General features: G+C 36.6%; 1 protein-coding gene across 1 annotated transcript in view; it reads left to right on the forward strand.

Moving 5' to 3' along the window:
* The window catches only part of LOC150106451 (fibroblast growth factor receptor-like 1), a 64,068-nt gene that overhangs the window by 14,825 nt on the left and 23,930 nt on the right, over positions 1-25,313 (forward strand). The window contains exons 2-4 of the mRNA XM_090393005.1: positions 17,208-17,489; positions 18,655-18,732; positions 20,494-20,781. Coding sequence (XP_090249131.1) covers positions 17,208-17,489; positions 18,655-18,732; positions 20,494-20,781 — 648 coding nt within the window. The remainder of the gene's footprint in view (positions 1-17,207; positions 17,490-18,654; positions 18,733-20,493; positions 20,782-25,313) is intronic.

Raw genomic sequence — 25,313 nt, forward strand, 5'->3', positions numbered from 1 at the left:
CCATAAATATGGAGTTGGAAAAATAGGCCAAAAGTAATGCATTTAATTTATAAAATATTACGAAATAAATCAACCACAAGAGGACGCCCACTACAATATGAATACAACAATCGAAATTACTTGCAAAAAGTAAAATAAAATCTTTTAGTTCAATTGTTGTAATTTATACATATAAAGGTATCTGATGTTGCTAGGTAGTTGTCTATTGCATTTTCTATCTGACTAGTTCCCATGATTCCTGAAAAGGGGGAAAAGGGAAGGGAATTGAAAAAACAAATTGCGGACGTAACAACTGAGGCCAGTTTGCCTGTTTTGTGGTATATAAGAAACCTTACTCTACGAGACCGTTTAACTAGCCTTAAACTGAAAAGACCTTAAAAAAAGGTCCATCGTGTCGCACACAGGATTCAAACCAAAGTCTTTTGAAAGGAAAAGGCATCGTCAATTCCAAGTGAGCAACAAACTGCTACATTTAAGACGAAGGCAGCTTTCCTGCTAACCGTTTATGATTTGTGTTAAAATACACTAGTTTCATTGCTTGATCAATAATCAGGGTTGGGTTTTAAGATCGTATTTCCTTCTTAAATAATAGTTTATCTGAAAGGGTGATTTAATATTTACTTGCAACAATAGGTTCTGCTTGCATACTAAAGTGGTAGACTTCGTAGTAATTGGCAAAGTCTTAAGATGCATGTCATTACTTTCTAAAGTGGTAGAATCCAACATTTCAAAAATACTATTGAATTAGGGAAGAAAAAAGGGATATCTAACGCGTTGCGTACCATCCAGAAGACTAATGGTATAATGAAAGCACGAGTGCCCAAATACTATTGAAGTATATAATCATTTGAACAGCAAGTTACCTGATGTATGCAGTTTTAGATTTTAGTGTCGGTTATAATTATTCGTCAATACTACGATAATATGTAAATATGGCATTTTTTACAATCTTGTTTCACTGCTAGCTAAATACATTTGCACCAGTTAGTATAAAACACCCAAAATAAAAATATTTTCCTACCTACTAAGACCTTAGTTCTATTAAAATAAATTCACTGCAAGATTATGATCAATACTCATTCATGCATCAGCAGAATATTCATAAACTTCAATTATGCAAAACTTCTCTAGTCGACATCGTTACTGAAATGAAAAACGGATGCTGTAATTACCCGACTTGGCTTTTGGAAGATTTTTTTTCCGAAATGTTAATGCCAATTAGAATAAAGTGTTCGTATAATAGCCCGAAGGATTTAAGCTGACTTGAAAGTATCCATCGGAAAGAAAATTCAAAGTGAACGAAGAATTAAAAATAGCTTCTGAAATTTCACATGGGAATGTTGAAAAGAATACTTATGGACCTTGTCAAGACGTTTCTTATTAACTTTGCATAAAATTAATATCAAATAAGAATTCTACAAGGTTAATGTCCCCTGCCTTTTCTTGCAAACATTCAGAGAATAAGAATCCCTAAATAAAGAAAACATTGCATAATTTCCAAATTACAAATATTTGTGAATAGATATTGTAGAATCCCACTTTGTCGAATTCTTAACAGATCTCATAAATCACCCAAGTAAAATAATTAAAACTTCGACCGTCAGATTGCAGCAAACGAAAATTGCTTCAGAGTTTGAAACTATTCTCTAAACAGATACAAACAGAAAGCTATATCACTGCAATGTTTACAACAGCAGTAAAACTCCAGTCATCGAAAGTGTCGTCTTTAATACCCGTATATTGTATAGCGAGTTTCACTTCCTATTTTAAATCGACGGCCAGGCTAGTGGACCTATGTCAGGACCTTCGTCTGTCTTCATTACACTTTCCATTGTGTCATTACTTCATGTGCTGATTTCGGAAACGATATCTCTATCTCTCTCTCCGAACCCCCTCACGAGGCGTAGGTAATTTGGTCGAAAGCATTCTTGTTCTTTCTCTAGACCATTTTCTTGGTCACTTTAAGTGCTTCTTTTCTTTAAAAGGTACTTTACTGGCAAGGCCTCTTAATTACAGGCAACGTCTAACAAACGTTTCACTTTCTCTAGAAATGGCTCACGGAATGGATAAAGAAAAGAAGTTCAAACTTGTCACCGTTACTACAGCAACCAGTTACTATAATTACGTACACGTATAAAAGAAGATGTCATTAAATAAGATGACGTTTACTCATCAACGCTTCATGTCTGGAAAGAATTTTCTTTCAAGTTTTGTTGCCGATTCAAAATTCAGTGATGAATTAGACGAATTTTCTTGTTTAAATAAACACGTCACTATTCTCTTTCTAAATAGATGCCCTAATATATTCACAAATACATACGATTCTGAGAATGGCACGTGTTTTGAGATGCCATTGTTATTGCTCCTATTGTTGACTATTTCTTGTAGTGCATTGTGAATTCAACTGTTGAAATATTAATGAATTTGTATCTGCAAACTGAAAGTCAACTTATATAGGAACACATTATGACTAAGGAACGTATGCTTCGGAAGGGAGATCCGTTCTTTTTAATGAATGTTTAGTTTTCTTCTGATCGTAAACCAATTTTCTCTACACTAGGAAGGTACGTAACTAATGTAAACATTTTTGAAAAGAATTTGACATCTTAATCCAATATGCAAGTAGGTGACATCTTTAAAGAGTTAACTTCGATAATGAAAGCAAATAGTAAATATTTGTTTTGTTTACTTATTACAAGTGAGAAATATTAAACATCCTAAGGCGTGATGTCAAGTTATCTGATCGGAGGGGTGCAGGTAAAATATTTAATAAAGAAAATGCGCGTTTGAAACCTATAACTGAAAAATATTTTCCAAGTTCATCAATAAAGTGGGAACTGAAGATAACATTCACAATTTCGGGGCATCTAAAACCTTAAAATTCTAAAAAAATGTTCTTGTTGCTTTAAAAAATGCAAGAAATATAAAAATCTGAAGGGAAAAGTATACCTTACTCCATTATGAGCAACTGAAATTTCAATTTCCAAGTATTTCGATGCGAGTACCGTTCGTCATCCTGACAGCGCGTAAAAATGATTACGCTGCATATTTATACATAAAGCAAATTTGATTAACTGCAACACGCACACCACCTGGCAGCCAAAATCAAGTTATGGATATCTTTTGCGAATGCGCTAGATATTCAATTAGTTATTAATGGTAAATTATCCTTTTACAGAAGTCTAGATTTCGAAAAAAAATTTAAATATATCACAGTAACCCAGTGAATTATTGTCTATTTGCTTATTTACTGGTTCTATTTTATTTTGTATAGTAACTGTAGTAGATTTCATATACACTGAAAGCACCAGTTTAAAGATATCCACCTAATCACGTGGACATTCCTACTGAGATTCGATGATCACTATTTCTCCTTATTCTCTTGGTATATCCAATACTATTACACGTGACTGTTTTAGCTAGACGTTACCGAGAGACCTGGCTCTTATGGCTTCTACTATTACTGTATTTTCAGTTTAATGTCAAGAGATCATGATCTTTGCCCATTATCTCACACACTTGAACGCAGATTCTCCCTTAGGCAATTGCAGTATATTTGTCTAGTAGTTGTCAAGTCCTTTTTTTTTTTAAAAAAAGGAAACTATGCTTTTAAATATACTAAGGAGATAAGCATATGGTTGACATATGCTTATTTTTGTTTACATTGTTTACAAACAGTAGAAGTCTTATGAATTGTTTACTCCTAATTTGTGGAGGCTAGTCAGAATGTTTGTGTAATTTTCCAGATATTCAATGCGATGTGTCCACATTTCCGTCATATTTCCTGAATGCTACTTGATGGTTTTAGATTACGAGATATCCTTAGGCATAAATGTGAAAATCCATTTTTTAAACAAAGATTTGAAATTGTAATTATAAACAGACCATTCTAAAGAACATCTAGGAGTTAAAAAAATCCGAATTATATTGTTTAACAATTTTAGTAGCGGAAGAAGAAAGCGAACATCCGGTTAGTTAAATTGCTATTATTAGGGGCCTAATTCTACTCCAGAACTTTTAAAAGGTCGATGATCTACTATTACTCTAATAAAATCATTAGAAGTTTCTCCCGGTCTTCTCTCTGCTCGATATTGATGCATTCCGACAGGTGTGGAGCATTAACGAAAAACGACTTCATGGGATAATTAAGAAATTAAAACTTAAGTTGCAGGCCAAGTAAAATGATTTTTTCGCCATTTCGACGTAAAGCTTGTTCGGTAAAATAGCATTGGATTACTTAAACATTAGCAGACCAAGATAATGACAGTTCATTGCTCATTAAGGCCTGTACTAACGCATCTAGAGAGGCGAAGGTAAAAAAAAAAAAAAAGACCAATCGTCTCATTGAAACGAGGAGATCAAAGTTCCTTAAAGTAGTGTCGATTATAAAGAATACTTCAACATATTAAAGAAACGCATCTAAACTATCTGAATGAGTGCTTGAAAACTATTTACCAGCAGTTAGAGCAGCTATTATCCGTCTGTGTACCCTCATTAATGTGTATTCCGGAAAAGTTTATAATGACAAACTCTAAGAGTAATGGAGCCGTCTAAATGTTCATTTACCAAACTCTGCGGTTGCCTAGGTTACCGAATGTACTTGCGACTCCCTTCCGCAGAACCATAAGGCTTTTCTTTTACCTTCCCCTCTTGCAGATTTAAGAGCGGCAATCATTCTGCCCTGTTTAATTATTCACTATGTCATTATTTCAGTTTCTTGTACAAACATCGTGTCTTATCTTGTGCAATGCCATTACTGAAATGTTTTTCTTCTCCATGATTTTTTAACAGCGATTATCTTGAGCAAAAGGAGCATGCTTAAGGCTATTACATCTTCGAAGCAACTTGTATGAAAACAGTGGCAGTAACTGGGAAAACCTTGAAAACAAATTTGTTTTTATGTTCGTTGTCTATTGAATGAAATATCTTCCGTTTTCTGTGCCATTTCATATCGAAGAACTCGCGATCTCGAGAGAACGAGGAAGGATTAATTATTCGATGAAAGACTTGCTGAAAATGTTTATTTAAGAGACTAAATTTAAAAAATCCGACCTTACAATTACATTTAGAACTTGACTAAAGAATTTAAATCTTAAGTGCTTAGCATAAATCAAGGAATCAGTGAGACAACTATTAGAAGGTATTCCGTTTATTTTTTAACTTCTGGACCAGGGTTAGTTTCAAGTTATTTCAAATGAAAAAAAAAATAAAGATTACTGTTATACGAACATTATAACGGAAATATTTGCCTTAATGATTTTTTTTTTTAATTTCACATATTTTAAACTTGGGTGAAAACCTGCAATTTTAATAATTTCGTTTGAAGTGTGAAATTAACAAGTTTTGAATCAAGCGCGCAACAGATTGGTCCCCAGATGGCAGCACAGCACAGACCTAATACTTCTATTACCGCCTATTCTTGTAAAATCTAGAATCGCCGAAGAACTTAACAGTATTATCTCAACTGGCACACGTTACTATTCGATTTGTGCAGTCTTTCGTGTGTATAACTCATCTAACCTCCGACAAACGAAAGCAATTCTCTCCATCTTCCCCATAGTTTCAAATGGATCACTTTCATTTGTTTACTGCCACACTCAAAAGCTTAGATGAAGTGCTCATTGCAATAGACTCGAAAACTGCCGTGACAGAAGTGTTACAATAGTTCTATTATTAAGAACAACTTAAGAGCACTCTTAATATATGTCCTATGTAATTATAAAAAGGTATTGCTTTTCTGCAGCTTTAAGTCAGTTAAACTAAGTGTTCATTCCAAATTCTGTAATCCGCTTCATAAACTATCGCTGCATTTCTGCAGTTGATATTTAAAATAAAATGTTTTCGTGGAGCCCCTGTAAAGGATGCCGCTATGTATTACACCAATGCATGCAAGAAAAGCACATCTAACGATTAGTTTATTTAACTTGGTGATGCCAAACATTGTTTCGCTATTTGCTTCCAGGTCGGCACAGATGGCAAATTTTACGCCATCATATAGTTTGATATCTCAAAATTCAGAAGTATATTGAATTTTAGCGCCACTCTCTTTTGGTATTATCATAATTCAGCAATAATCGTAAAGATAATATTTTTATGTGTTTAAGGTTTTTCTATACTGTTCCTATTTTATTTAAAATTTCTCATCAAGTTGAGATGAGTTGTTGGATGAAAAGCGGGAAAGATATTTGAAAGAGTATGTCAACGACCAGCTATTTGTATTATAATAAGAGCAGTTGATTTCGTCACAAGTTATCTCGACTATCTCATAATACAGAGCTTTTCTTTATTATCCTATAAATGCACATCACAAATGCGACCTGTATTATAAAATAAAGGCAAGTGTGTGTAGCAAAAGGCAACTTATTTCGTTATACAAGTACCAAGTCGTGAAGACTTGTTGCTTGCATTACAGCACGTAGTAGATTACAGTGTAGACGAAAGAATTTGTCAAATATACTAAGAACGTAGTGCAACAATTCCAAAGTATTTTACATTCTTGTATCCAAGAATGTTGTTATTCGCTCCTTTACCATTTTGAAACTCTTCAGTCATTCAAAGGCTATAAGACTGAATTTTGTTCTCACCATCATTTTAACTTCTATTGAGAAGTGCAAACCGACAAGACATTACTCATCCTTTGAAAGTTTTTCTGACTTATTTATACACAAAGCAATCAAGCACTCATGCCTAAAAGTTAGTTCGCTATTCGACTATCTCCCTTTCTTCTCCCCTTCCTCCTCCAAAAAAAAAAAAGGCTCATTTTTCCACAGAAAAGTGAAAAGTTTGTCTCACTAGTCGTGGCATAAAACCATTTCTTCTGCATCTGTAATGACCTTCAGGTTTAATCCACGTATTACGATTGCGAGATGAGACATTTGGAAGGATGCCAAGCAACGCATGAATGATGCTTGTTTGACGTCTACTTATGCTAGTGACGGCCTCGCCGAGTATTTAGAGAAACAGTAGAACAAAAAAAGGTACACACGTGTGTCGACTGCTTCCTAAAAATATCGATACCCAACATGCATTATGTAAGAACCACAAAGTCAAAATACTTTCTCCTCTCCGTGGCAGCTGATGCTGATTATATGAGAAATATTCCGGTGGAATATCAGAATTAGGACGTCCTAGGTCATGTTACTTTCGCAGATGTGAAACGTACTGAAACGTCATCATAGGTGTTATCTAAGTACCTGACAGCAGAGCGCGAACACACATTTCTCTTGAAAACCATTAAATTCGTAGCAAATGGGTTATTGGTCTTCTACAAACTTAATGATTTATAGGATGTTAAACTATATTTAGTATCTAACATGTAGTTTAATACTTTAGCATTTATTCAGTATTTAGTAGACCGTTTGTTACAACAGATCTAGTATAAATTCTGAATAGGATGATATTTAAAAAAACGTTTTTCAGCTATTGTTCTGAATCATTAATAAATGAACGGTACTTGCAAGCAGGTGGCGAGTGGCTATTGTGTTTCAAGTAGAAAGCGAAAATTTATTCTAGTTGCAACAAATGAACAGTAAGTGATGTTTGATCACTTAGGCCGAAAGACAAACTTATCATGGAAAAGTAAAAAATAATAAGGGGAGAAAACATTTTTCCGCCAAGGATTTTAATTTATGGTTAGAAATTTCTGTAAATTAACCCTTCAAAATGTTCCCGAATTTTACATGATAATCTCCTACAGAAATTTTAATTATAGTCTTTCATGTGTTTCATTCTCTCTACACGTGCCTCTTGAAAAAGGCATAAAAAGCTACTTACGTGTGGGGTCGAATAAAAAAAAAAATTATAATCCAAAGTATAGAAGGGATGAATTGGAAATTAAAATGACACTTTACTTCTTAATGTGAGTCAAATGGCTTGTCATAGATAAGTAATTTGTATTTATATGAAGTATTAATGCGCTAATAGGCGATTAATCTGGATCTCAATTTTTCTACGAGAATATAATTCTGAGAATTATATTCTCGTAGCGGTTTCCAAAAATCTATCACATATAACATTAGTTAAGTCAACAAGCCCATACAAAAGTGACTATTCAAGACGGGATTCAAACTCAAGGGTACCGTAGTTACTGAGTGAGCTACAGAGGCTTTTCCCGTTTAAATTATAAACCCATCAAAATTTAGAAGATACACGAAATAGAACTAAAGCGGGGTGTGAAATCTTAACTTCTACTTTACGTGTATAGCGACGACCTTTCCTTTCGCTTTGATTGAATATCATTGAATCATGTAGCAATTTATTTTATATTACAGAAAAGAAAGGGAACTGCGAATAAAACAAACCGTTAAATTTCAGAAGCCTGTTAGATTGATTTATGCGACAGATTATGAAGTGCATGTTTTTCTGTGCGTTCTTAGGCTAATATCTTATTGTGGAATGAGAAAATTACCATCTCACAGATTTCATTACTTGAAACCAAACTAAAGCTATTTTTTCCTGTTCGCTTTTCCCCCTATCGATGGATTTATAGAGACGTTCAAAACTCTTATGTATAAGTAATCCGGTTAGAACAGAATTTTTCATGAGATTAGAAGGAATTATATTCCAGCCAGAAGAAAAGTGGGCGTTGTTTAGGAACCAAAATGATTTCTTGGATACATTAGTTGAAAATACGTGCGACATTTGTAAAAGCCTAAAGTGAGCTTCTATAATTGCAGTTGGGCGCAGGAATAAAAAGGGACTTCTTTCAAATGAATATTTAGACAGTCTGTATAAGGATAACAAGGTTCATTCTTTCTTTGCGAAAACAGAAACTGACTTGACAAAGGTCAGCCAATATTCGGACATTGTGTCCGACAATTGAGCTAAAAATCAAGGTTTTGGTAAACAGTGGTAAACATGAATCTCATAAGGAGAATAACTTAAGATTTGAATTATATTCTAAGAAAATATCAGTAACGAAAGGAGTGTATACTGGGAAATCTGAAATGGGATCTGTGTTGTCTACCTCAGATTTTGGTTTCACAGATTCGGGAGTTATACTAGGGGAGCATTTGTCCTAGTTTAACTCTCGAGCAGGTCATCTGTGTATCTGAGATCTGTAAGTGGGGAAGGATGGAGCACACCTTACACAAGTACGGTTGTTAGTTGGCCGAGCTCTGGATAATAAAATCATTAAACACCAACTGCAACTATATTTTAATGGCACCTGATGAGATAAACTATGTTTGAAATATTCGCGATCTCAGCTAAAAATTCTTAAATAACATTCCACAAAATCTACCCAGTCAATTGCATGCGTACGGACTGACGACTTGTAGAAGGTGCCTAAAGAAAACTTTTCTGTAATTGTTATAACGCAGTGACAATTTTAATTAAATATCTTTAACCGATGCTGCGTTAAACGATCTCTTTATTTGTAGATGAAGAATTTCATTGTTGACGTAAGATATGCTTCTCATTCAAATATCAAACCGCCTGTTGAGCACATGACGGCTACGAACTGAGAAAAGAAAATAATTAAGAAATTTGTGTAAAATCCCACATTAAAGAGGGTAAACGATCTTATTCATCATATAAAAAAGCACAAGGAAGTAATTAATCTTTTGTTAATTAAGTTAACGAATACAAAAGCAAATTAAGTGAAAAGAACGAATGAAGAAAATTTATTTCAAATTCCTTCAACTCTTGATCACAGCCGTAATTTGTACAAGAATTGTTTGCCGCTAATTAATCAGAATTTAGTTGTTAGCATCTCCGCCGTACATTCAACATAGCTTAAGCGAGTATTCGCATTACTTTTAATAAAAATTTTAAAGGTCCGCTACGTAATTCGTTCTTCGAAAAATATTTTTTTCAAGTATTATTTACACACTCTTTGTTCCGGATACACTTGGACAAAGATATCGGCCGACTATAAAATCAGAACGTGATCTTCGTAAAAGATTCGAAGAAAATATCGTCTTCACTCTAGGGAACCCACACTGGGTCTCAAAGTACACATGAAAAATGGAATATTTTGAATCATTCCTGAAAGTTTTCATATTTTTTGAGAAAAAAATATGAAGAACATTCCGATAAAAACAAGTCCCCAAAAAAGACAAACCTTTTGGCTACTTATTCATATAGACTTCTGCAAAGAAGATTTTATCAGCGTAGTAGAAACTAAGCAACTTAATCTATAAATTGTTTAAAAATGTCATGGTGTTGACTGTTAGATTATCAAGTTTTATTATGGAGATCAGCTATAATCATTTTTTTTTTCATCTCCATCATTGTGCATATAAACATTTACTATTACTTCATATCATATATCGCGATAAAATGTGTTAGAATATTTTCCCCGTTTGTTTTTTTCAATCGAATGGCTACTTTAGGTTTATAACAATGTTACCAATTGTTCTAACAATTGAACAACACGCGCTATCATCTGCTAAAAAAGACGCTACTCCAACACGATTTTTCATTGTTTCTCTCTTCTGGCAATTTACCTTCTTTTCAACTAGCGTTTATATTATCAAAAATCTACTTTTTCTCTCTCTGAATAAACATACCTAAAATAGGCTGTCAGAAATTATTTCTTCCCTACTGATGATATACATGAGTACTAGAATGAAGACTGCTTTAATGAGAAACACTCTTTAGCAGGTTAATGTAGTTTATAAGCAAATTAAGAGGACAATGAACAGCGCAGGTAGGAATTTCCCTTAATTGAACTCTTATAAATTAGCGGGCTTTTTATACTCCCGAAAAAAAAAAATTGGGTCATGCATCAATTTCGCCCAGCCACGAAGTAAAAAGAAAAAAAAAGCAGAAGGAGAATTACCAGAAACAAGATCCTAATGGCTATTTTGCAAGGATGATTACATTATAATTACATCGAGTTTTCTTTCTTTCTTGGCGTTATTGGACTTGCCGTGCCAAAAATTGCTTACATTCGATCATCTCACAACTCGAAAGCTTAAAAAAAGACTTTTTTGGTGGGGGGGGGGGGTTTAACCTATTCTGTCAACTATTAGTGCATAAATTGAGTTAACTACAAAATATTTCTTAAGTGGATTAAAGTTACTGTGAAACACGTGACTACTTAGCTAACTTTCTAGAACAAAGAAGAGGTAACAATAGCATTACAATTTACGTGAATGGAGGCTTAATTTAGAAGCTAAGAATAAATCCACTCACTTCATAAAAGATGTTTATTCTTCAACTGACCGATTTTTTTTTTTTTTTTTTTTACATCTGAGGCAATACTGCGCCGTAGGTCAGTCTGTTTCAGAAGTATATTCATTTCATACTGTTGCGGAGGGCCAGGGAGAAAACCCTCATTCGTCTGTATTAAGATGCCGTAACCCTTACTAAGGGTACTCTACCCGTCCTATGAAATGGAAGAGGTGAAAATGGAAACTTAGTAAAAGTCATTATTTGAGATGACTCAATGTTTTTCAGAATTAAAAAAAATATAAAAAGCATGTTATTCGTTATTGAAAACGAATGAGACATTTGTGTTTGGCATGTGTATTGAAAATAATTTTGTCTGAACTAATGTCATTAAAATGGTTCTATAAACGAAAATTAAAGCAAATCTGAAATCCATTCAAGCCATAGCTCCGTTATCCAAGCGGCTTGAATTTTTTGTACTATATATTCAATATATCATGGTTGATCCGATCTAATTCCTCAAGGTTCGTCTCAGTATAAATTCATGGGTCAATAATAACGAACGACATTTTGTCAAATAGGTTGTCCCAAATAGAAACGTATTCAAGTTACTCATCAAGGCATTTCTTTTTCAATCATTTTCGCTCTCAGTTTACTGTGAAAATTGAAAACATTTGAAAAACAAAAATAAAATGTGTACTGAAAAACTTTGAAGGTAGTGGCTTATTTCTAACAAATGAACCCTTGGAAGAGAACTCAATATACTTTCTAGGCAAAGAAGAAATAAATCGTCGAAACAAAGTCACTTAATATACAAATGGACTTGTAGTCGATAGCGACAGACAAATTCATTGCTATTAACCTATTTGAAGTGGTCGCTGTTGTCCTGAAGTTATCTCCAACAGACAGAAAACAGTACATACGCGGCTGGAAGGGTTGGTTATTGTCATATTTGCATTGCATTAAGAGCGGCCATGACGATGTAAATGTCTCATGAATGTTAATTTAAAATAAGAACAAGAGGCTACAAAGCCGGTCTTGGTGGCGCCTTTGGTTAGTTTGTGTTGAACTAGAGATGGACTTATGCTCATTGTAGCATGTCCAGGAAGTTTTGTTTGGAGTTTAGACGAATTAACTAAGGCTATGATACTTGTATAGTGTGTTAATTGTCCAGGAAGTAGTTCTCAGAATATAAATCTAGATCGTCAGTTAACATGTTTTAACAATGCTTTTGTTGATGTCTACATATGCGTTAAATAACGCAATGTTGAAATTATCACGGAATTGTTGGAGGTCGAGAAAATGTCATTGTTTAAATGATTACGTAATTTTTTTGATAATGCAACCGCTAAAGTTTCTAAAAGCAATTGTTATATAAACAAATAATAAAATTACTGCATGTAATTTCGAAAAGCAAACAATATTGCGTTAAATCACTCAGCTGTAAAATGAATAGAACCTATATACAGATAATTCATATACTTCCATGTTTTCTGATTAATATTTTTATTATCTGTTGGGGGTTTAAAAACGCGTAAGTTGTAGCGGAGAACAAGACAGGAAGATCCAGTTACACTGGCTGAGGTAGCTGCCATAAAGCATGGCACCGAACTATACAGCATCCCTGTGACGTCTGCTGCGGTTTTGCTCAAGTTGAAATATCTACACGAGAACACACCAGGGCTCCGGGGAGACACGAGAAAGCTAATGTTTCTCCGTTTGCGGAATACGGATGGAAAAGACGAGTCGGTTTCGTGTTCTGACAGATCACGCGTCTCAAATGATCCATAAATATCGCACCAAACGACCTCTGGGAGGGAGAGATATTCAATATAGGAGTTGCAAAACTGGTCTATGTAAACAGGCATGTCTTTCGATAATACCTTCTCGTTCTTTCTCTCTCTCCGGAAATAGAAACCCCACGTTCGTTCATGCGATATGGTTGGCTACACTCGGAATGGACGGAAATTCGGAATGGGGTGGGATAGCAAGGGAGGGGGCGATTGCGATTGATGACAAACATCCGTTGACATCCGACTTCGGGAAGGAAATCTACCAGTCGGCATCAGATCGATCACAGAAGGGTCATCAGGGTTAATATCTACCGCTTTGTTGTGGCGGGAGCTACATGACTGGCTGTAATAAGCTCCAGATGACAAAATGTGATAGCAGCTTTTGTTGGCTCTCCCCCTGTAAGAACGAGTCGTTCGTTTTCGTCCCTTCCCTCCCTCTTTTCTTCCTCCCCATATGAGAGAAAGTTGATTCCGAGCTTGAAGCGAAATGTCAGAAATGCCGTACGTTTGCAGGGACCTTTATGGACACGTGCGTCTATTGGCTTTTGCTTAGAAGTGACCCGAGGAATGAAGAATTTTTTCCTTCTTTTTGTTTTTACCAAAGAAACTTTGAAGATGCTTGGGGTTTAATAATGAGGAGATATTCTAATCTACACTTATTGCAATTGAAAGTAAATTGGCAAACATGAAAACGAATTCGAAAAACGGAATCATGATATAGAATTTGTCATGTTGAATTAGAGGATTTCTAAAGCTAAGAAAGGTACGTACAATAAAAAAAATTGTAGATGCATTCCCAATAAAGATATATTATCCAAGGGCCGTTAAGTTTGCGAAGGTAAGAGAATTTGCTCGAGATTACATTCATCGTAATCAAATGAAATCGTAGGCGCCCAAGAATAACTTCACTGCGTGTTCACCGAATTAGCGAAAATCAATTTGATATTAACGAGTTTTAAAAAAATTGAAATTGATATTTTCCCCCACAAAGTCAAATATCAAAATCTGTTCATAAGACGAAGTTAACGTGCACTGTTCATTGGAGAAAGCGTTTATTTAAGCGTTTGCTTAAACCAAAAATCAAGAGGGTGTCCATTTATGATTTCGTGAATACCAACTTGCAATACTTCAAACTCAAGAGTATTTTCTTTCATTCACTTTACATTCAAGAGAATCTTGTCCCACTAATACGATATTTTTGCATCTGTGGCGATACATCCCCTTAATTCGAGAGTTTCGAAAGTTGGTGGGGAAAAAAAAATAAAACGTGGTTTCTTGTTTCTATTCAACTCGCGTAAAGTGATACCGAACCTTAATGGTCGGATGTCATTTTCACCGCCAGCGTTTTGGTCCGAACGATGCCGATCGCATCTAGAAAAGCAATTAATTCCTTTCGTATGTGCTCGGAACGTCATTACACTCAAAGGGAGTGACAGATGCGTTTCAGTAGCTTCGTCCACATTGCCGTTCAAATGTGCCGAAGATCCGCCTGGGTCAAAAATGCATCTGAACGAAGCCGCCGAAACTATTGAGTGTATACATAAAAAAAAAATCTCCGAGTTTAAGCTTTTTATGGGATGAGGGTTCCACTAAGTGGGAGTGAACCCCAGAGATCATACATTTTACTACCTCCTCGGCACTTTCTTTTTCCCCGTCTGTGAAGGCCGAACGTACCGTACACTCGACCTCAGAAATCCGGCTTTACGCACGCTGCGGTCCCCGTGCACTCAAAACTGAACACACGCGGGAGGGGAATTTTAAGCGTACGTCGATGCGGCGTGTCGACACGGACGTGAATATTTGATGAAGTCATTGTCTGTTGACATATCGCCGTTTGGAATCTGCGCTCTCCTCCAAAGGCGCGCGCGCTCTCAAACAGCCTTATTGACGCCGGCAAAACAGACCGCCAGAAAGCGAGCCTCATGGGGGAATAACGACGCAGTTCAAACGGTTTGTAGTAACACCTCCGTAATGTATCTCTCTCCGTTTCAAAAGGCTTCGCATTAATAGGTTGGTTAATGAACGCAAACGACTCGCCGCCAGAGGGAGTTTGCAGCTTCACGTGAACCTCTACGGAAAATTCGGAGATTGCTAGAGGCTGTTCGGAGGGAAGTTTATGTGGGTGAAAGGAAGAGTTATGACATCCTTCAAGGTGAGTTTCGGGGTGGGGGGGGGGGAGTTGCGGCAACCCAACGGTAGAACGAAGCAATTGTCACGAGACCGTAAGTGCCTTAACGTCTTCTTAAGGTGCTCAAGATTTTGCCGTGACGTCATAGATCTTAATACAAATCCTTCGATGAATAAAAGCATTCTAATTCCATCAAACAGGGCTTAACTAGTAATAGTTAAAAAGCATCATCGCAGCACTCACTTATTAGTAAGCGTACACTTCCACAATATCTCGCACCTGAACAGAACTGTTTGAAAACAGGGGATGAACTCAAACACCAACTTTCTTTCATCAATCAAATTTTAGTGGTTGATTTATTAGTCTACGCGTTATTTGAGTTCGTATGTAGGAGCAAAGCTAATTTGCTTGGATGTGATACTTAATTGTTTCTATTAAAAAGAGCTGTTTTTTTAGCATTTGACATATTTCGAGATTTTTGATCGGTAAAACAGATCTAAGGGTGGCAGAAAAAACAGCATCCTAAACATTCCTATCTATCATTCTCATCCGTCTAGGACGGGTTGAGTCCCCCTCCTAATGAGGGATTACAGGCGTATTAATGCAGCCGGTTCGCCACTCCTCTACTTATCTACTGTGTGGATAAGTAGAGGAGTGGATGCAGTCATGAACATCCCCTAATGGCGATATTCATGACTGTAGCCGTGTGTTCACGGGGCCTGTTTGCGGGATGAAAACCCCCAGATAAACTGGGGGTAAAACCCTACTGTCCACGCCCAAGACCGGCTAACTTGACTATGGCTGAGGAAAATCCTTAAGCTCCTCACGTCGTCGACGGGAGTCGAACCTAGGACACTCCTTTCCCAGGCATATGGTTGCGAAGCGCACAGCCACTGGGCTAACCGCGCGGGCCCTAAACATTCATAGCGAGAAAATCTACCTAAAAAAAAAGAAAATAGTGAAAATTATAGATTTCTCTTGAGAAATTTCAGATGGTTTGTAAAGAAATGACCTCTGAGAAAGTGATGGTAAAGAATGAAAAAAAAAAAGCTTGGTTTTATTTACTTCCAGTGTAAATAAAACAAAACTGACCAAGAATCCTGAAGACGGTGATAAGTTCTAAAAAAATAAGGCATTACAAGTTAAGAAGCCAGAACGGAAAGAGAAGACCGATTTGAAACTTGTCTTCCATCCCCTGTATTGGCTTCAACTGACAGATTCCTCCCCCCCCATTCTGACAAATAAAAAGGAAAACATCCAGATTTCTAAGAACGTAAATAAACTTGTTTGCAAATTTTGACTTGCATGACTTAATTCACATTAACTACCACCTCTTCACCAAGTAACGCTCGCGGTCCAACATAATCAACTCTAATCTCAGCACCCCGCTTGAAGAGAACCCTCTGCTAGTTCCCGCTGAATTACTCATTTGCCAAGAACATAGGAGGAAAGCCTAGTCGCTTCTATCGCACCGTATCTCACGTTTATTGGCGACCGTAACTCGAGAAACTGAGGTGAGTGTGTCGCGTTGCCTAGGCAACGGAACCTGTTTAAGGAAATGGTTACGTGGCTGTGGTCAGCGAAGGTGCAGGTGGAAGAAAAGGTCCGAGCGACTGCAATGGGCGACAGAACAAATAGCCGCTGCAGGCCCATTAAACAGAATTAGCTCCCTCGGGGTCCCAGTGATGGGATTAACTGTCTCGAACCCTCATTACATCCTAATGGCGATCACAGATAGGAGAAAAGTCCTGAGAGAATGTCCTGGTTGGCCGTACAAGAGAGCGAACGGCCTCCCGCTGTTGATCTCTGCAAGTGACTTAGCGCTAATCCTATCTCATATCTTCCGTCTCGGAGGAGGGAAAACGTGGGGATGAAGGGGAGGATACAGAGATCATGTGAGCTACGATGAGCAGTCACAAATAAGGACTTATTTACCGATGTGTATGGTTCGAGCAGATTAAGTGGCGACACAAGTTCTGAACTTTGACATTGAGCAGTCGATATTCTCCGCAAAGTATAAATCGTAACTTTGATTTATTTCTCGCTCAACACAAATCCATCTAGATTTTTGGGATTGTTGAAATCAATATTGACAAAGCCGGCTTATAAATTCCTATAAAAATTAGTTGTAATAATTGTGGCATTAAGAGCACAAAATATTTTCTTTGCAGGTCCGCCTCGCCTGCTTCCTCAGGCCTACGACATTCATCGCGTGGTCTCTGAAGGAACAAACGTCCAACTTCCATGTCCAGTGCAGGCTGATCCAGACAGTGTGTTCTACGAATGGTACAGAGGAAGGCAGTCCTTGGTGTTTGCTGAACAGCGATTCCGAATAGCAACTAGCGGAGCTTTAAGAATCAAAGCTACGGCACCGGAAGATACGGGATTTTACGTGTGCAGGGCAGTGAATGGGTTTGGCAGAGTTGATGTCAATGTGACACTCATTGTTCTAGGTAAGTTGCCAAAACAAATGCAAAATGTGCCATTTCTGTTTTATTTCGTTTGCCTAACCATCGATAAAGTCGATCGATCATGGTATTTTCATCTATTTCCATGGTAATAACTTATTTTTAGTTTCTTAGCTCCGAGCTTATGGGCCATTTATTATCTCCAAAGAATTATGTGCGCACAAGAGTATAGAATTGTTGACAAAAATAGACCAGTTTATCGGTATACCGGATATTAGAGAAAGCTGTCTTTTTTAGTAAAGGATTTACCAAAAATGTCAGATCTACTTTGAGGATTACAGTTTGAAATATATCTATACTTTGAAAAGTTAAAACTGTGCGATATCATATTTTAATGATGTGAAGTTTTTATATGTCTAGAAATAATAGTGTAACTTATATTTTACTTTTTATAAAAAATTATCTAAATATTATATAAAAATGTTTTCTAAAATACTCAAAATTTATTTCATAAGATTAAATGAAGAAATGATGCCGATAACTTAATGGTACGAGGAACGAAATTTGAATTGGTTCTTTTTAGGACTTCCAGGTAAAAAATGGCAATGTGGTAGCCAATGAAGTTTTAACTGAGGCTCGGTTATTGCCGTTACCCAACCATGACTAGAGCTTTTAGCTCAATAACACCCCAGCCACACAGATTTTCTTCATTCAGATGACGGGATAAAGAGTCAAGGACTCAGTCCATCTCCCAGTTCTTTTAAGAACTTTAATGATACGATATTATGGATTAATTTTCGGTATGAGCAGTAATTCTTTCACATCATTATGTATGCGATTATCATGTTCAGATTATATGATAATCTGTTTAGTTAAACTGTTCTATTTAATATTATATATTTAAATGTCATATTATTAGTTATTCACGACAAGAATATTACTTCTGATGTTATTTAGCTCTCAGAGTGAAGCGTCTATTTACGCAGGTATTTCTACAAGTTAACCGAAATTACCTGTATCAAAAATAAATTTTTGAATTACGAAAAATACGCTCTCCTATCATTATCCTAAAATACCCTTTTACAACTCCGGAAACAAGTTTTCCCGCTGCATTTCTTTAATTACTTAGAAGCGCTACGGTATTTTCACTGTAACCAACGTTAATCCTCCTTTAAACTTTTCCTAACTACTTGCTTTCTCTTTCTGACAGCCAACGACGAAGACAGCCCCTTAGGGCCCGAGTTTCACGAGCAGCGTGCCAACCCCCGACATCGAGAAAGCAACGGAGGTGAGTTATACTTCGCACTAATTTCTTCTCTCGATTTTAAAGAGTGTAAATAACTTTATGGAGACAAAGATCTAGCTAAGAGAGTAACAGATGGCTTAAATTTCTTCATATGTCTTAAAAATGACATCTTCCTCTCTTATGACAGTCATTTATTTAAAATAAAAATGTGTACGCACTTTCTTTTCATGGAAGTGTGCCTGGCAGCAATATTAACCTTGGATACTTTGATAAACCTAATAGCAGTTATTTGAACATCACTTGTGATACATCAGGGACCATCTTTTTAATTGTTTCATGGTAAATTGAACGCATTCAAAGATCGAGTTTCTATGTCACTTCTTGACATGTTGACAGATTTATAGTTGCCATGGGCATAATTAGTTTCAATAATTTGACTCCGTGCCTTCTCAAAGTTGGATTCAAAAATAGCTGTTTTTTTCGTGTTATTTGATGCAGTGTTTATAGTTAGGTCCTGCAGGTTTCCTTATATTTCATGGCTTGACGAGTTATCCTGGTTTTTTAAGATCTTGTGCCCATTGATGTTGGTGGCAGTGTTGTGCTATGGTCTTCAGCGTGGGTAAAAACACCTCCACTAATGAATGGTAATGCTAAACTAAGTTAGTGATGGTGAACCTGTGGAATGTGAGAAGATATTTGCTCCGAAAATGACCGAAATACGTCAAGATCCTAAATTTGTGAGGTGATAAGCTCATTTGTTGTGAAAAAGGATATATTACATCCCGTGATCTATATTTGTACGCAAGATAGCAAAGCACCTAATACTCTCAAGTGTCAATACTTTAACTAAAAACAGGGAACATTAAGTTCATTTGCATGACTGCAACTTGCTTAAGTTTATCTATGTAGATGAATTAAAGGCAAGTTTAGAATTTACATGGAAACAATATGAAAAATTAACTTTTGACAGAAAATTCTGACAATTGGATGTCGAATACATATCGGATTACATCAAATCGTGAAGAAAAACCATATTTCTAATAAAGTACAAACAAGATTCTTCGATTTCCTATTTACTGAAAAAGTCCCCTAAAATCTGTTTTTGAACTGCATTAAACAAATCGCACAGTTTTGGAAAGTGTTTCTTCCTTTACACTATTACACTCAACTTAAATATAAAATTTAATATTAAAAATATTAAAAACAGTAATTGAGTGATCAACTGAATAGTCTTTCTATCGTACAGGCCAAGGTTTGAATTCGTTATTGGCACGAGTGCTTGTGAATGTCTTTAAGGCTGGAGATGAATTTCGTCTCCCATTGGCGAGCCTTGAGGTGGCTTGAAAAGATTCCGTGTTTGATCAAAGAGCAGAGATCCTGCATTATATCACTCTGCTACTCATCGTACAATGCTAATTTGTTTTATGTTTGCAACTTTTGTGGATGAAATTGTCAACAATGTTAAGCATAATCGCTACGTTACAAAATCAGCGTGAAGCCTGCCGTCTTTGACTTCAACCCTTCTTAGCAGAATCATCGAATTCAAGACATTCAAAAAAAAAGCCCCATGTACAGACAAGGCAACCGTTTCACTTAGATTAGAATTCCATAGATCTTTATTACGCATGTGCATTCACTTTGTTACTTATTTGATTCTGGTAAATGCGTAAAAGGTTGGTCAGTATTCTGTGATACTTGCTATTTTAAAGTCACTTCATTTTTATTAGCATTTATGAACAATTTTGCACGCCGTCGCTCTCGTATTAAGCATTGAAAGTAACAATAGCACTTTCTTTTGTGCAGATAGACCAAGATTCGTCCACGTGACCAAACTCCATCGAAACGGCACGCATCGCCCAGTGGGAGGATCGATTCGTCTCAAGTGCATGGCAACAGGAAATCCCGAACCACAAATATTTTGGCTAAGGAACGGTCACCTCCTAACCGAACGAAGTCTTCCCTCAGGTGCCAAGAGAGGTCGCTGGTGGCTTCAACTGCGTAACTTGCAAGTTTCAGACAGTGGAAATTATTCGTGTCTGGTACACAATGTTCACGGCTCCACTAATGCCACCTTCCCACTGCACGTAGAAGGTAAGTCGGTGAAATTCGACATTGGACCAAAACGGTGGTGATGGCGAAGATAAACGAGCCTAATCATTGTCAGAGATACCACATATCCATAAATTCTCTTGCACACACACATTAAAATATTCGAGACGTACGACCTATTTCATACGACAGTGGGAGGATCGACAAAAGACGCCATTCAAGTATCGGCACCTTCCTACCTCCCCCCACCCACCCGCACTTTTCCCCCTCACTAATCGCTCGGCAACACATACCCTCCAAGATATTAAACTCATCTTAATTAAAACGCATTCTTATTTATGGAGCATTATATTATAATGAGAGAGAAATATATCACAAGTTCACGGTACTCGGCGCCCACGCCGCCGTATCGTATACGGAGAACGTTAAAAATGGCATGTTGTCATTGTTGAACAGCGATAGAAATTAAGAACTGCAACTCTTCTATCTTATCTACCAACACACAAAAGTGGACTAAACTGGGCTTAAAACCAATGTAGATCCATCATCCAAGAAACACTACCCAACGTTATAAAGAAATCCCAAAGGAAAATTCATAATGCCCAAAGATTTATAAAACGCCAGGCTGCTTCCCGTTGGCAGGCCTTTCTTATTAATACGGCATCTAATGATTAATCGGAGACTTACGGTAGAGTTGCCCTCACCACAGACGACAGTGAAGAGAATTACGACTATCTCTGAGAAAAGTTTATTAACTTCCAAATCTTAATTACGAAGACGCTACGGAATTTCTAACCCCCCCCCATCCCTTCCTTCTCCCACCCCCCAACTCTTTCACGTATCAGCGAGATTTAACCGATGGCTTAAGGCCGCAGTTTGTTTTTAATTTTTGCTAATTTGCTATGTTGTTCAGGTTAACGCTGAGATCCACCTAACAATGATATTGGCAAGGCGTTCTCGTGCCTTGTGACGAATATTGAAACGATGTTTTACTGGAAGACGTTTTAATGTCAAAGTTGCATTCTGAAGTGTAATATTTAAATGTCGTATTAACCGCTTGCTGGGAAAAATACACTGAAGTTTGATCCAATAATAGTTTCAAGTTTCACTAATTAAGACGAAGTTGTTTGAAATTCAAAGTAAATTTTTTTCTCTAATAAAACATAGTAAAAGAAAAATAAATGCTTAAAATAATAAATGTTTAATTTTGTAAAAATTAAACAAATTCCATAAAATTCAATTCCAACATCACATTATAAATATTAATACTTAAGTTTATTTTTGCATAATTTTAATAGTGAATTTAATCATTTTCCTTAATCGATTTTCAAAGTTTGATTAAATATCCAAACAAAATGTTTCTAAAGTACGAATTCTTTACTATTACACTAACAAACCTGAATAGCAATTTTCACGATTTTTTTTTATTACCTAAAAAGTCACCAAATACGACGCACTCCACTCACGACACTTCCACAGTGATGTTTTTCTGCTCCGATCACTTCTGTATGACTTCCTCAAAATGCCCTCTTTTGACAATAATATGCACCATATTAGGATTAATATAAATTAATAGAAAATATGAATTTTTGTTCTTGAATGACATCCAAATAGAAATACAACTAAGATTAAAAGTTGATCTTTCTTTTAATTAAAATGAGCACTGTTATTTGAAACGAAGTATGAGTAGCAACATTACAAAAAAATATTTTTAACGTATAGTGTTATCCTACTATCTTTAACGTGTCGTCCCAATCATGTAAGTCAACAAATATTTTTGAGAATGCAGACTTATCTACAAGATGAGTCTCGGTAGGGTTCAACTGATTTTATTGAACAATGAAGTGTCATGTATAAGACATGTTCTAACACGCTTCCAATTACTCCAGAAATATGTGTTTATTCTTGACTTGGCCTACTGTAGCCATCCGTGAAGAGGAGAATGCAAGTGGTACAAGGTTGTAAGATCGCTAATCAGAAATAAAATTAACATTTCATTTTGTATGGAGTTGTAGAAAGATATTTGCGGGCGAAACATACGAAAGTCAGTCAATGAGACTCGAGTCATGTTACCAGAGTTTTTCTCTTTTTTCTGGTTCAAAAAGTTTAAATGAGGTCAGATGATAATGATGATAATGATTCCCTTTCTGAAATGTGTTCTTAAAATACAAATGAGTTGTCCTCGTGTGTCCATAATGATGAAGATTGGGTGCATCTGTTGCACATCAATCATGGGGGGGGGGGGGTACCATGATGTACTCTTTGGAATTCCCACTGGTCTACTGTTCCTCCTGTAGGCAACATGTATTCTATGGCCAATTGCGGATTCTGTTGGATGAAAAACGTGAGTTTTTCTGGAGTAAAAAATCCTTTACCACAGTATAAGCAGAGATAACTCACTTCAGTTGCAAAGTCCCTGTAAAGTTCCGTCATTCGAGACGAGATTTGAACCAAGGACTTTGGACGAAAGGAGAAATGTCAGGTTATCTCCAAAGATTTCATTTAGAGGGTAATACTAAATGGCTGCTTGTTACGTTTCTTGTCTTGCTACTTTATGTTCACAGGAAATTAGGTTTTAAGCTCCATTGTTACCAACTTATAACCATCCATTGACCATGAAAATTATTTTTTGCTCTTTTCATTCTTTGTGAATAAGTAGACCACTTAGTTTATGAACGAAGTTGCTGTTGTTGTAGGATTCACATTACATGCATTCTCCTCTACTAATAACCAAAAGGCTATGATGCATCCAGAACAGCTTACTTATTCCTGTGGTCTGTGTACATTCGTACAGTATCTAAGAAGTAGCAAGGGATCAGCATATTATCAAGAACATTAAAAGCGACATTAGTCTTTAGTTCAGTTTTAACCTGACAGTGATTTCTTAACCAAAAATGAAAATAAAACATTATGTGGATAAGTCACTTGTCAGCAAGGTGCATCTTCAACATCTTCAATTATCCAAAGCGAGAGAGAGAGAGAGAGATCCACCAGAAAAGCTTCGAACGTCAGTGAGTCTGTCCTCTCTCATTAAGACATTCAGTGCGACAAGCAGTGAATGCCTTAATGAGACATCATCACGCTAAATTGAAACCTGCATCTGTGAAAAGATGTCTGTTCAGCATATTTCTACTAGTGCGGCACATCTTACATGTTAAAATCGAATCAGATTGTCATCTCTATGTGTTACAATATTTCCGGTCATGCTGCCATCTTGTAACTGAAGTGGCTGTCGCAATTCGACAATGTTATGCCATCTGATGGTCATATGAAAAACTAGACAATGCAAACACTCACTTCATTTATTAATTCTACCCACCCGTAAAGATAAATTTCGACGTGCCATTCTCTGTTATTTTATAATTTTAGATATCCTCGTACAAGTGGTGAATTGAAATATTTCCAATAAATTATAAATATTATGTATTAAAAGTATTATGACCTACTGTCTAAATTAGATACAAAAACATCTCCTGGCCCTGATGGCATTCCTCCAATTCTCCTGAAGCAGAATTGGACTTTTTGCACCAGAACTGATTCCTATCCTATGCCGTCTGTACATACTCTCTTCCTCCGTTTCTGCACCAGAACTGATTCCTATCCTATGCCGTCTGTACATACTCTCTTCCTCCGCTGCTATCTATCCTAAAACCTAGAAATTGACTTATATTCAACCCTGTCCTGAAAAGGGCGACAAATCACCGCCATCTAACTACCGCCCTATCTCACTCACTTCAGTCCTATCTAAAGTGATGGAGAAAACCATCAATTCTCAACTTCTACACTACCTTGAAGGCACCCAGCTATTAAGCGACCACCAATACGAATTCCGTCAATGCCGATCAAATCAACAGAAGATCTACTATCACCTATCTCTGTAAAAATGCCATGGATAAATTTGGTGAATGCGAAGTGGTTGCACTTGATATCTCTAAAGTTTTTGACCGAGTCGGGCACAAAGGCTTACTGAGCAAACTCCTATCATTTAGATTGTCTCAGGACTTCTGCAGTTGGATTGCCAGCTTTCTGTCTGGACTCACACTATGTGTGATGGAAGACGGTTCCTTATCCTCTTACCATCAAACTAATGCTGGAATTTCACCAGGTTCTATTCTCTCACCAATCCTCTTCCTCGTGTATCAATGACGTACTTCAGTCGACCTCCAACCCAATCCACAGTTTTGCAGATGACAGCACATTGAACTCCTCCCTTTCATTTGATAAACCTTACTCTACACAACTCACTTCAACCTACAGAACATCAACCACTACTCCCCTCAGTTATGACCTCCAAGCTATCTCTAATGGGGCTCAGATAACCTCGTCAATGTCAATTTCTTTCACACAAACGTTTGGTAGCTGCAACTTGTGTATTCTATAAATATTTCCATGGCAAATGTTCATTTGAAATAGCATCAGTAATTCTTCCACTCAGTACTAAGACCTTTGGAACACGTACAGCTGCTGCCCAAGATCCTGCTATTGCTGTACTGTGGAACAGTCCTCCCCTGATGTATTTCCCAAGGAATACAATATACAGGCTTTTAAATCAAATGTAAACAAGTTTATCCTTT

This window comes from Typopeltis vanoorti, chromosome 5 (assembly GCF_054136105.1).
Source record: "Typopeltis vanoorti isolate ZY-2024b chromosome 5, IOZ_Tvanoo_1.0, whole genome shotgun sequence".
Taxonomy (NCBI): Eukaryota; Metazoa; Arthropoda; class Arachnida; order Uropygi; family Thelyphonidae; genus Typopeltis; species Typopeltis vanoorti.